Source organism: Paramisgurnus dabryanus, chromosome 14 (assembly GCF_030506205.2).
Source record: "Paramisgurnus dabryanus chromosome 14, PD_genome_1.1, whole genome shotgun sequence".
NCBI lineage: Eukaryota > Metazoa > Chordata > Actinopteri > Cypriniformes > Cobitidae > Paramisgurnus > Paramisgurnus dabryanus.
In genome coordinates, this window is record NC_133350.1 from 28,186,969 (window position 1) to 28,201,230 (window position 14,262).

The 14,262-nt window shown below is 38.7% G+C and overlaps 1 protein-coding gene across 1 annotated transcript; it reads left to right on the forward strand.

Annotated features, from left to right (window-relative positions):
• The first annotated feature begins 74 nt into the window (after positions 1–74).
• LOC135719248 (E3 ubiquitin-protein ligase TRIM65-like) lies at positions 75–10,009 on the forward strand. Its single transcript, XM_073811748.1, has 6 exons — positions 75–521; positions 989–1,084; positions 1,968–2,201; positions 3,395–3,515; positions 5,048–5,107; positions 5,249–10,009. Exons 1-6 carry the CDS (start codon positions 144–146, stop codon positions 5,785–5,787), a joined length of 1,428 nt encoding a protein of 475 aa, XP_073667849.1. The 5' UTR covers positions 75–143; the 3' UTR covers positions 5,788–10,009.
• Positions 10,010–14,262: the final 4,253 nt, after the last annotated feature.

Genomic DNA, 14,262 nt, shown 5'->3' on the forward strand with positions numbered 1-14,262 from the left:
ATATTCACATGGTGATAATAACAGAAGCCACACCTCTTCTCAGACACTGCTTAAACACGGAGGTCTTTTGTTGAGAGAAAATGAAACTAAGTTGTTGCTGAGCTGTTGAACTTCCCTCACTGTTCGTCTGTACATGCAGTGAAATGGCAAAAGCCAGTATTTCAGTAACAGAGGATCAGTTAATCTGTCCAGTGTGTCTGGATCTATTGAATTGTCCAGTGGCCATTCCCTGTGGACACAGTTACTGTATGAGCTGTATTACAAACTACTGGAATCAGAAGGATCAGAAGAGAGACTACAGCTGTCCTCAATGCATACAGAGCTTCAGTTCAAGACCGTCTCTGAATAAAAACACCATACTGGCTGAAATGGTGGAGAAATTGAAGAAGACTGAAGTACAAGCTGATGTTACTGCTCAGTGTTCTGCTGGAGATGTGCCGTGTGACGTGAGTACCGAAATCAACACAAAACACAAAAATCATGACACCGTATCAGCTGCAGCAGAGAGAACTGAGAAACAGGTATGAACTCACAATAAAGACTTACTGTATATGATAAACTGTTAATGTCAAATAATAAACATTCATTCATGATTGTTGTAGTGTTTATTTGTTTGCCACTGGCTGAACTAGCTAATATTCAATAACTGGAGCGCACAAGAGACATTCTGAACTGGTTGTTTATTCCGCCATCTTGACACAATCCCAGTCTCGCGAGAGTACCGGGGATATTGCCCAAGGGATACGGTGTCCCTTTGAGGACATACAGTACAGTCAGGATGTTACAATTGTCTTATACCATTAGGGGTCATAAATCATAACAACAACATCAATAGTAAATTATCAATAGTACCTCTTAGGGACATATTTTAATTACGTATAAAATTATTTGTGTGAAAATACGTAATTTCTAAAAATGTATAATTTCAAGCATAAATTACAAACATCTCACAGTTTCTTGTAGGTTAATGTAATCTTTTTTTTAACAGAGGATTTTAGGTGATACAAAGAGAAAACACCATCAGAGAATGGAGCAGATAGAGAAGGAGCTTAAGGATCTGAGAGATGTTATTGAGTCTTATAAGGTGAGGTTTCATGAGAAGTTTGAGTGCTGGAGATAAATGGACAGCCACTTTTGAGTTGAGTCACTTTTCAACCTGATCCACCTTTGTATTTACTTAAAGAGCAACTATTGTCCGATTCATGATTTTTCTTTTCCTTTGGTGTGTATTAGTTCATGTTAACGATATACAAAGGTACAAACCCCAAAGTAAATGATGACATGAGTTATCGTCTCCAACGTAAATCTCTTTTCTTGGACTACAACACACGGATTGTAGGTAACAGTTTACTTCCTGGCCTGGATGACATAGAGAAAACCGACATTATCATAATTCATCCCGCTTTGACTCACAGCCTTTAAGTTAAATCCTGTTAGCACTGCATTGTGAGCGAATTTTTCAAACATGGCAAGGAGCGCCCGGCTGACGTCAGAGGTATTCAGGCCAATCACAACGTACAGATTAACTGGCCAATCAGTGCTTTTCAGATCGATGAGTTTTGTACAAAATCGATGCGTTTGAGGAAAGCAGGATATCTGAGCTACAAAAATGTACGATATGTGGAAAATAATGTGTTTTTTAACCATAAACCACGTGAACATATTGTATTATTCCAAATACACAAAATAACGTTGTTTTTTAGCAATGAAATAGGTGCACTTTAACATTAGCAAAAATCCATTTGAGGAACTGACGGGTAGGGGTTTTAGCGGACCAATTAGAGCGCTTGTGGTCCACGTAGAACAGACACGTTACAATTTTGCACATCAGGCTATGCAGGGCTATGCAAAGCCTACACATAGCCTATGGCGTAGCAACAGCGTAGAACCTATGCACGACTATAAACGGCCCAAAGATATGATTGTAATGTGTGTGTGTATGTGTGTGTGTGTGTTTGTGATAACAGCAATCTGCACAGACAGCAGTGGAGGACAGTAAGAGGATCTTTACTCAACTGATCCGCTCCATTGAGAAAAAACGCTCTGAGGTGATACAGCTGATCAGAGATCAGGAAAAGACTGCAGTAAGTCGAGCTGAAGAACAACTGGAGCGACTGATGCGGGAGATTGATGATCTGAGGAGGAGAGACGCTGAGCTGGAGAAACTTTCACAAACAGATGATCACATCCATTTCCTACAGGTAACACAGCTTAATTGTGAACTTCATTCAATTATTAAAAACTTTTCCATACAATTCATTTAGAGCTGGTTATTAGTGTTGTAGTTCTCGAGTGTTGTAGGTCTCGGTCTCAACACCGGTCTCAAGACCACTTTTTAAAGGTCTTGGTCTCATCTTGGAATCAACCGCATTTTTACTCTGTCTCGTCGGTCTCGTTTCGGTCTCAGACTCGGAATTTTATTTCAAGACCGGTCAAGACCACAACTGATGGCACATCACAAATTTATTTTTTATCATTAATTTTATGCAGTTTATTCAGGTTTGGCATATGATGTTGGCATTGTTTAAGTTTCTCCCAATTACAGTTTTTCTAATTTCATTACTAAAAACACCTGCATTGTGTTAAGTGGATGGCAAGCCATGGAAAGACAGTTCAAAATAAATGGTTAAGTTGATTTCAGCTCTTTAGTGTTTGTTCACTTTTATTTGCTTATAGACAAAGATAAATTCCCACATATCTGCAATGCCTTTGATTATTTTATTAACTTCTCTGATGGCACACACGCACACACACACGCACGCACGCACACAGACAGACAAGAAGTGCCTAATCATATGCATATTCCACATTTTATCATAAGTGTTTTAATGCAGTGACTTGCACTGGTCTTGGCCTTGACTCGGTCTCGACCCTTTAAAGTCTTGGTCTTGTCTCTGTTTAGGCCTGTCTTGGTCTTGGCCATGACTTGGTCTGGTTTAGGTGGTCTTGACTACAACACTACTGTTTATACCATGGTCTGTTTATATACTCGATTCTGATTGGCTGGAAGGTGTGCATTAAAACTGCTACTATAAACATTGGTAACCATAGTAACACAGTTACACTTGCAAACTGAGTGAGAGACACATGAAACATTTATTTAGGTAGACTAAATAGATGATTTTTGCATATTTGTATGGTAAATATGGCAATCTTGAGAAATGGCCCAGGCATGGCCTAGTCGTGGATTTTCTATTACATAACAACAATTAAATAATGTTTCATTGAGCCAATTTTATAAATGCGTCCAAAAAGGTCCTGTGATGGTAAAATTAATAAAATATTTAACACCAGCCCATGTAAATCTCCAACATAATTTAACAATAAACACAATAAACAACCTTTCTCATTGTTTCTGTAGAGTTTTCAGTCTCTGTTTGTCTCTCTTGGATAGGATGAACCCAGCATCACTTTTACCCCTCAACTCTCCTTTAAAGATGTGAGAAAATCTGTATCTATACTGAAAGAAGAACTTGAGGATTTCTACAAAGAGATTGACAAGATATCTGATAGAGGTGAAAACAACATTTGCATTTAGTCATTTAGCAGAGGCTTTTGTCCAAAGCGACTTACAAATGAGGTAAACAATAGAAGCAATTATAGCAACACAAGAACATCAATACATACTGTAAGTGCACTGGAAATAGTCTCATCAAGTCCAACACAGTACACATAGGCGTGGGTTGGTTAATGTAAATTTTTTTTAAGAAATGTACAGATAGAGAGAAAGGAAAAATTGAGAAAGATAGTAAGTCCTATATTAGGAAGTGAGGTAATGGCGGAAGAGATAGGTTTTTAGCTGCTACAGCTACAGTGTCAGCAGATCATGTCACGACCGGCAGATCATTCCACAGTTGTGGAACAGCTCCAGAGAAGGTACGCACCAACGTTTTTTTTCCATTTTTGAGATGGCACCACAAGCCGTCGTTCGGTGGCAGAGCGCAGGGATCGAGAGGGTACATAAGGCTGTATAAGTAAGTGAAGGTAAGGGGGTGCTGACCCAGTAGTGGTTTTAAAGGCCAGGAGCTTTAAATTTGACGCGAGCTGCTATAGGAAGCCAGTGTAACTTGACAAAGAGAGGAGTGACGTGTGCCCTCTTGCCGCTGCGATCTGATTCATCTGTAGGGGTTTGGTCAAGGTTAAGCTGGAGATGGTGATCCTTCATCAGGGTGAGATGTCCCTTAGGCATGCTGAGATGCAGGCAGAAACCGTGGGATCATCAGGGTGGAACGACAAGTGGAGTTGAGTGTCGTCCGCATATAGCAGTGGTAGGAAAAGCCATGTTTTCGAATGACAGAGCCCAGGGATGTCATGTGTATCGAAAAGAGCAGTGGTCCTAGCACAGAGCCTTGAGGCACCCCGGTATCGAAACGTTGGGGAGAGGTACGACTTGAACCATAGAAGCGCTGTGTCAGAGACACCCATAGCCATGAAGGTCGACAGGAGGATGTGGTAAGTGACTGTGTCAAATGCGGCGGATAGATCCAGTAAGATCAGCACAGATGATTTGGAGGTTGCCCTTGCCTGCCTTAGTGCTTCAATGACCGAGAGCAGCGCAGTCTCAGTGGAGTGACCACTTTTGAAATCATTCTGATTGCTATCCAGGAGGTTATTTTGTGTGAAGAAATAGGAGAGCTGGTTGAATACCACGCGTTCAAGAGTCTTGGCAATGAAGGGAAGAAGAGAATCCGAGCCTCTTTAAATGCTACAGGGAAGGTACCAGTGGAAAGGGATGAATTGAAAATGTGGGTGAGAGCAGGGATAACTGATGGAGAGATGGCCTGAAGGAGATGGGTGGGTATGTGATCTAGTGGGCAGACAGTCGGATGGTTCGAAGAGAAGACCTTGGAAACATCCCCTTCAGATAGGAGAGAGGAGGGGAGGGAGCATGTCTTAGAGGTTTGAGCAAACAACATATTCAATTTCAAAAATAATTCTTGTAATATAAGAAAGAATCTCAAAGCATAGAAAAGTCATATGGGGTGGATATTTGTATGTCTTCTTTTAATATTAGAATTGCATTCATTATGTCTTTTTATGTTTTTAGTAACATGCATCAAAATTACACCTCCCAATGAACCAAAGACCAGGCAGGAGTTTCTACAATGTAAGGCATTACACACACACACGCACGCACGCACACACACACACACACACGCATGCACACAAGTGTACAGGTACAGTATGTGCATTCACAAACTGACAGCTGTATTAACAGTAAATTATTTTGTGTTTTTATCTCCGTCAGATTTCGGTCAGCTGACTCTGGATACAAACACAGTGAATAAAAAACTCCATCTGTCTGAGAAAAACAGAAGAGTTTCATGGACTGAGAGAGTCCAGCAGTATCCTGATCATCCAGACAGATTTGATGGTGTGTGCCAGGTGTTGTGTAAAGAGAGTTTGTGTGAACGCTGTTACTGGGAGATTGAGTTCAGTGCTGATGTTTCTGGTGTGGGTATATCAGTGTCATATAAGAGCATCAGCAGGAAGGGTCGGGGTGATGAATGTGAGTTTGGACATAATAATCAGTCCTGGAGTTTGTTCTTCTATGACTCCAGGTGTTCATTCTATCACAACAACAAACACAACAATCTTTTTGTAGATTTGAGTTCCTGTATAATAGGAGTGTATGTGGATTACAGTGCAGGATCTCTGTCCTTCTACAGAGTCTCTGACACAATGAAGCTCATACACAGAGTCCACACCACATTCACTCAACCTCTATATCCTGGGTTTACGGTTTATAGAGGATCAACAGTAAAACTCTGTGATGTTAAAATATAGTTTATATCTGCATGTAAATAATAGTTTTTATATGAAAGTTAAATAAAGCAATCAGGTTGATGTGCTTGATTATATGTCAGAAACTTAAAATGAAATTAGATTTTCTGACGTCTTCTGTGCATTTACCAACTATATATAGATGTTTAAGAAGCATGTATTTAGTATTTATCTAGTTCAAGCCCTAGTTAATAAACCACAAGCTTGGATGAATTAGGTGAGACAGAAGCCAGTTTGCAGGCGCAGGATGACACAAAGACTTTTAGTGTAACATAAACAGAAAAAAAACACATGAAGGGGAAAACAAGGCAAAAAAAAAAAAAACAGACTTGCAGGGTAACAGTTAACTTGACAAAAGCAGACTTGAATAAACTGACTTGACAAAGCAGAACATATTTGACCCGTAATGTGCAGTCTAATGTCGGCTAAGCAAGCTGTAATACTTGCTGCTATGGTGGAATCATCTGGGTGAAATAAGAAGAAGATCTGGGTGTCATTAGCACAGCAGTGGTAGGAGAAGCCATGTGCCTGTATGATAGGTCCTAAGGATGTTGTGTAGATGGAGAAAAGGAGTGGACCAAGCACTTATCCCAGAAGAACCTCAGTGAGATCTAAACCATTGAAGAGGAGTACCTGTGATCCCTAGCGAAGATAAGGTAGGATCTGATGGTTGAATGTGTCAAAGGCTGTTGACAGGTCTGGCAGAATCAGAACCGAGGATTTGGATTCCACCTTCGCTAGCCGTAATGCTTCCGTGACCGACAGAAGTGCGGTTTCAATGGAGTGGTTGCATTTAAAGCCTGACTGCTTGTCATTAAGTAGGTTGTTCAGTGATAGAAAAGAAGATAGCTGTTATACTGTCACTCAAACTAGATATGCTCTGAACTGGATGTCCATGTGTGGAAGTTTATCTATAGCTTAACCAACCAAAATGAAGTTTGACATAATGACCTAGTTTTATTATCTCTGTAAGTGTATAAATATCTCTGTATTGTAATGTGTGAGAAGATTGGCTTAGGAACTCAGTAGCTGCGTTTACATGGACATTTGTAATCCGTTTAAATGATCAATCTGAATAAAAATGCTCCATATAAACACCTCAATCGGACTAAAAAGTGCCAATCTGATTAAAAATCTAATCCGCTTGTTAGGGGTGGTTTATACCGTTTGTAATCCGCTCAAAATGACATGTATACACTTGATCGGATGGATAACTGAAACTTTGATGCTCTGCGCATGTGCCATCTTTTCTTTTTTTAATGGCGGTTGGCAAACCCACTGAAAGGTGCATTTCCGCCACCTACAGGACGGGAGTGTGGAGCATATGCACACGTGCAATGACATAGAATTGCCGTAATGACATGTGACGCAAATAACTTGAGTTTGTTTTGTTGAAGGAAGTCACAAGAAGTGATTGTCTTGTCTTCCAATTCCCAGAGGTGTAAAGTACTGGAGTAAATGTACTTCGTTACTGTACTTAAGTATTTTTTGGGCTACTTTGTACTTGTACTGAGTATCAAAAATATAGGCAACTTTTACTCTCTACTCAATTACATTTTTGATTGGGTATTTGTACTCTTTACTCCACTACATTTGAAATGACACTTAACGTTACTCGCTACATTGTTTATTCATCAAATAAAAACGAGACGAAAGTGTCAGAGGGTGATGATGGATAGAATCTGTGGTCGTGAGGTTACACGCACACACACAACTGAGGGACTTCATTTGGCGCTGCGCAGAGCAATCGTATGACATCAAAGTACTGCGAGAGCGAATCAAATGCATATGGAGAAGTCTGGTCTCGTGGTACTTTGATGTCAAACGCTGAATGGCTTGCGTTGAGCCACCGTAGCAGGACATCTGCGTGCTGCGTATGTCATAAACTGTAGAGAAAAGTTTGCGTCTGGTTGAGAGAAGAGATAAAGAGCAAACATATGGATGCATATCACATTTGCTTCAATCAAGGGACCCTTTGTTAAACATGTGATGCTACAATCAAAACAAAAGTGATGCGCGATTGCAGGAGGGTCATCCCGCAACTCAAAGGCAAGCACAAATGTTTATATACTCTGATGCTACTTTATCATCTAACCTGAGCTGGTACATAACTTGATATAACTTACTATATAAGCCAAAATAAACCAGCGAGGTCCTGTACTGATTGCCCGAGTAACTTAAGTACATTATAAGATTGATAATAAGTGTACAATTTCACTGTCCTCACATTTAATCAAGTATGCTGTAATGTATTTACTGTAAAGAGGGATGCATGACGGAAGAAATGTAGTGCACTTAATGTGAGAGAGTGGTGTTACGTACTACATGTGTTTACAATTAATCTTTCAAATGAACAACTTCACGTTTTTAATATGCATTATCATATTTCTGTTAGTGTAATTTTAGTTTACTGGAATTTTTTTAAATATTAAAATTATATATTTTTTAGGATAGGCCTATAAGTGTTACCATATATTTATATCACAAAGTTAGGCTATATATTTTTCAGCATGGCACATTCAAGTACACAATGACACTAGACTAAAATTAAATGGGTTTAAATTAAATTTAATGTAGATTTAGACAAAAATCTCATGGCATTTAGTTGAATAAAATTAGACTAAAACTAAATCAATTCAGATGACAAAAATATGACTAAAACTAAATTAAATTTTAGTCAAAAGACTATGACTATGTTTAATCTGTGTTTGTTCTGCCAGGTCAAAATTTTGAGGTGTTTGATTTCTTTTCTATATTAGGAAATAAAACCTCATAAATAAACTTCCTTAGTTTTCACTGCCCAGACCTACAATGTCTCTTTGTGTTGAGGACTAGTGCATCTTTGAGCCAACATTCAGTACGAGTAAAAATACTTGAGTACTTCTAAATTGGGTTACTTTAATACTTTTACTCAAGTCGTATTTAAATTGGTGACTTGTAACTTGTAGTGTGGTAATTTTTACAGTAAGGAATTTGTGTCCATGTAAACGTAGCTAGTGTTGAGTGTTGCGGCTGACTTCTGTCTGAAAAAAGTACTTTTATAACTTTTCAAATAAGGAGGAGTTTGCTTATTGGTGCCTTCCTGTTGCAGGAGTCCACAGAATGTGTCCCACTTTTCTTCACTGTGAGGAATTCACATTTGCATAGAATAAAGTACAGAGTTTAACTTTGCAAAACTTTGACTTTAGAATTTTACCTATGCATCTTCTATGCCACTTCCCAAACCACCTTCAAAATACCATTGGCATTGTCCTGAATGTCAAAAGTATAAACATGGCAGCAAAATGTTACCATATCATGCATGCATTCATTCACATGTTAATAATAACTGTGATTATTTGAACAGTTTCATCAGTTTCACCAGTCCTTTGGTAAGCCACTACTTTGCAAAGCCATGCTGTTTCCTTAAGAAATTTTTACAATCATCCTGGCTTTGAATGGGGTAAAGGGGTTTGAAAGGATGATAGGAAAAAAATGGTGTGGATCAATCAAAATGTCCTCCTCTCCTTAGTTTTATCACTCAGGCTAGCCATAAAAGATGTCGTTCAGTTGTCTGATTGACGTGGCCGCATCTTTGTGTTAACCCACCAAAGTCCAATCCAAATTTAGCATTTGGGATGGGTCTGGAATGCTTTGTTGTACACTGTTCACTAGGGTGCATCAAATTTGAATGGGAAATTTTAATTTCAAAATATCAATTTGGCTGGCATTGCATTTTGTTCCAATTAACATAAAACATACTTTTGCAAAGTTTTGAGGAATTCCATTGAGATTTAGGGGTGCCACCTAACACATGAACTTTGGCGAAATGTTGAGTACAGTAACCTTTTATACAGGAACATGTTCTATAGGGTTATCCTATAGACAAAATGAATGGAGGTCAATGGGACATGTGTTCAAGTGGCCTTACCCTGAATTTTGTGCAGCAGTGATGGATGTCGGACACACATATAGGGGTGGTTTCTCGGACAGGGACTAGTCCTGGACTAAAATAAATGTAAGAACTGTCCAAACTGAAAACAACTTGTACTGACATAACTTAAAATACATCGTTTTGCCTCAAAATGTACACAAGTAATGTTTTTAGTAAAGCATGTTTGTTAAAACTAGTTCTATTTCATAATTAAACTAAGGCCTGGTCCTGGCTTAAACTAATCCCTGTCCGGGAAACCACCCCATAAAGTTTAATTAAATATAAGCCCCACTCAAGGGGCGATACTGACACACTAAAAGAAAAAACCCTCCACTCTAAAATAAATGAGTACTAAATATCACTAAAAGTGGTTCAAGGCTCGTAATCATTGGGGAACCACTTTTAGTGCTATGTAGCACCTATGAAGAACCATACGGGGATGATATACAGTAGCACCATTATAGCACCAGATATGGTTCTATAGAGGTGCTACACAGGTGCTACATAGGTGTTATATGGCACTTAAATTGGTTCCCCTATGATTACGAGCCGGTGGACCACTTTTGGTGCTATTTAGCACTGTTTGTTTTTAGAGTGATAGTGGCTAAATTACTGGCAACTAACAAGGCCTAGGGGTAAGAGCTGACACTAACTTAACTTCAAACTTAATTGCTTAGTCTGTGCCAGAGTCTGCTTCACTGAGCAACATGCAGCACATTTTGCAGGTGCTGTTCCTTCCTTGCCACTGTGACGAAGTCGGATGTGAGCTTGACGCCGCGCTCAGCATCAGCACAGTCATTGACCACGTTCATTGCACGCACTGACCTCACTTTTTTTGAACAGAGCATTGGTCACCCATCCATCAAGCCTTGTGGTGTGCTCCCAGTCGTTGGAAGGTCACTGCAGTCTGCTCTTCACTATCTGCATTCAGAAACACAAGACACAGCTGCACAAAAACCCATGGTAGTCACCTCGCTTGTGGTCAGTGACTTCTTTTGTGAACCTAACAAGTTCAGCACATAAATTGCCAAGAGTGGTTGCTCTGTGTTGCCAGAACTGTAGTGGGACCATTGGCTGATGGATTATTGTGGTAACAGTTCCATTTCTCTCTCAGACGTGTGAACAAGGTAACCTCTGGTGAGCGTGATGAATCCACCTTCAGGTCTGTAAAAACCAGGTTCAGGAGGACCTCACCAAAGTGGTTCCAACACCCATACCAAAGCAGTGGTCGGCCCAGTGAGAGCTATATGGCAATGCTGGCTGCTGTGAGATGGCCGGTGTTTGACGCAGTGGTGTCAAATGCGATGTTGACAACCTGGTCAGCACAGCAACAAATACCGCAGCAACTTGCATGTCAACCAGGCAATGATCACTCCACATGCCTCATTGGTCTGCTTCTTATACGCTGGGACACCAAGCAGTTTAAGCCACTCTGAATCTCCAACCACCACTGAAAGACGCTCCTCCAACTGGTATGATAAAAATATGTAATAATACATACCCAACAACACAGAAAGATCACCTCAAATAGAAAGATGAGCTGTTTACCATGGAGCACTTATGGTAGAGAAATTTTGAGTGTTTTATCTTACAGATTAGTATATCTTTTATATGGTATGTTTTTAATGTCTACATGAATAAAGTTGTTTCTCTGTTGCTTGAACATGAATGTGTAGGTCCATAGCTGGGCCTGGAGGAGATAAGGGTGTCCTTGGTAAGGATAGCGAAATAGTTGTATGATGTGTTAGAGAACAAAGACACTGAGTTTTACCACCCATGGGAGGATTTATGTACCAGCTTGGAATGTTATAGAGATAAAGTCACAGCATCACCAGGTTGTCATGAGTTATGAGAAGGAGCTAAGGGGCCTAAAGGCAGGAGTCTGCTGAGCATTGGGATAGTACAGAGTGAAAGAAAGGCAGGGCTACTGGACCACTATATAATATACTGAAAAACTCAGAACGGGGTCATTGTCATTATCATTTTACCAGGTGTACACCCTATGACCAGTATTGTGTTTCAAGCTGTCTGATACAATTCTCTATAAAATACTTTGAAGAGAATTTTACATCTCAACCGTCTCTGATTCTCCTGAAAAAATCCACGACACACTGTTAACCACTTTATCCAACAAAAAAAAGATCTGCGGTGGCACCCCTAAATCATCATGTACTGGAAAAATATTTTGCATGTGTTGTTTCTACATATATTAGAACACTTTTAGCACCCAGCCATATCAAAATTCAAGAATTGTGTTTTTTGATGCACCCTGTTCACTACATCTGACTTCTGATCTTCATTTATCATCAATGATAATAAATCCCCTACAGGAAGCAAACAGATGCTTTTCCATTTCTTGGAGGATCTGGAGGAAATCTAAAGAATGCTAATTTATGAGCGCAGATATAAAATGAGACCATTCATTTCTCATAGGCTGTATTTTACCTAAGCCTATATGATCATGTGAAGAAGTTACGTCCTATACTATAGTTAAAGTGATGTGTGTGCGCTGTCTCATGATCATCATTCATCAGTGAAATGATTAAGAATCACTTCATCATCATTTTTACATATTGATGGTCTATTATACAAAAATTGGAGTTTTGTTTTAATTAATCTTTTTGTATCGCTTTTATAAGTTATTAATAATGAGTATGGGCCTACTTACTTAGTACTGTACTGTATAGCACTTGTATGAATTATAGCATTTGAAGTGCTTTGTTCTTGTGTTGTTGTTTTAATTTTCAAATATATAATATTTGACTATCAGTTGACTTTTAAGAGCTTTAAATGATGAGTGCTAGCCAGAAAAGTTTTTTGTTTTGATTATCAACTGCATAGTTTTGTTTAATAAATAAGATCGAATTGATCTAATTGTGTCTAATTGTGCACTTGGTTCACTAAAGCACACATTTGCATTAGCTGAACTGAATAATCCATAGGAAATCTGAAAAATGTTATAAGTTGCACACTGGTGACAATAATGTCATTTAATTTAATTTACTTTTCAAATACAAATTTGAGGTTCTTTAGATTTAAACTTTGTGCAACATTTTAGTCTTTTGCAAACATTGTACTTGTGTATGTGAAACCAACTTTTTAGAGGTGGATGTTGGATTTTGATTGTTTTTTCTGGACAGCAACACAACAAAAAAGAATATGAATATGATGCATTGCTGTAGATTACCACCCATCAACATACACATTTAAATTAGCCAACCCTAACAGAAGTCAAATTCAACATACATAGTAATAAAAAAACAGTGTATTCAATCAAATTAAATTTTTTATATAGGACTTTTCACAATTGCTCATTGTTACAAAGCAGTTTAAATGGAATCGAAATAAGAATATCAAGAATCAAGAAATAATAAACCCATGTTCATTTTATAATATATTACAACATATATTGGGACATGCACTATAAAAAAAGATTTGCCTAATAAAGTCGCCCCAACACAAAACACCATCAAGCACAAAGAGACACATAATTCCTCCAAGTGAAGGTAAAAGGTAACCCAACTCCCCATGCCGAACCACCAAATCATCTCTCACAGTGTGGAGGAAATCAAATGTATTTCCTAATAAAATAATGTAACGATTAATATTATATAATATAGTTATATTTCAATTATTAAACAAATGTCTAAGTTAAGCTAATGTATGCAGTGTCCCGGTAATCCAAGAGGGTGACAGAGGTCAAAGTGTTAAAAATCCTCAGGGAGCAAAAACACCCTTGTGAGGATAAACACACTAAACCGGTAGGGCCAGTTCTTTTCTGACATCCTACAACTGCAATTCATAGCTTTTGTGGATATAAGCAGGCAGAGTAATATATAAATACTTTCGGGACTGTGTGTACGGAACAAGAAAGCAAGTGCGATGATTGGCACAGAGGTAACCATAGCAACATTTTGCTGTCTTACAGCTTTGACCAAAATAATATTACAGTGTTCTGTTTTGAAATAAACCACTGTCTTGGCGGTGGTGTGTTGTACGCATTTGTGAGGTTGCTTCTCACAGTCTTGCAGTGTTGCCAGGTCCTCATCTTTTTTGTACTTACATATCGTACTGTTATGGCTTTTGGCTCATGAAGTGATCAAGTTTTTGGTGTAATAAAGTGAGAAGCTGCTGGTCCCAATATCCCAATAGTACTTGGATTTATTTCAGTTTACGATTGGATTTTTCTTGTTCACTGTATTTTTTGTGCAAAATCTGGCAACACTAGTCACCAAACAGTTGTGCATCTGTCATTGACTGCATCGCGCATACAGAAGACTTTTTTCCCCCTTCTAGGCATTTTTTTTTTTTTAGAAGAGAGACCTGTCATGTCTATGATGGACATTTAAATACTTCATTAATAACTAGTTGTTCAGTTTGATTATGTACATACTTTGCACAGTTTCTGTAAATGCATTTTGCAGGACTTATTTCGGTTTTAGAATGTGCTTGTCAGTCCCATAAATTACTGAAGTTACAACTGGCCTTGAATGATGTGTGTACGAGGCCTTAGAGATGCACTGATATAAAAATTTCCACCAATTGCAGATTATTTAGACTGATAT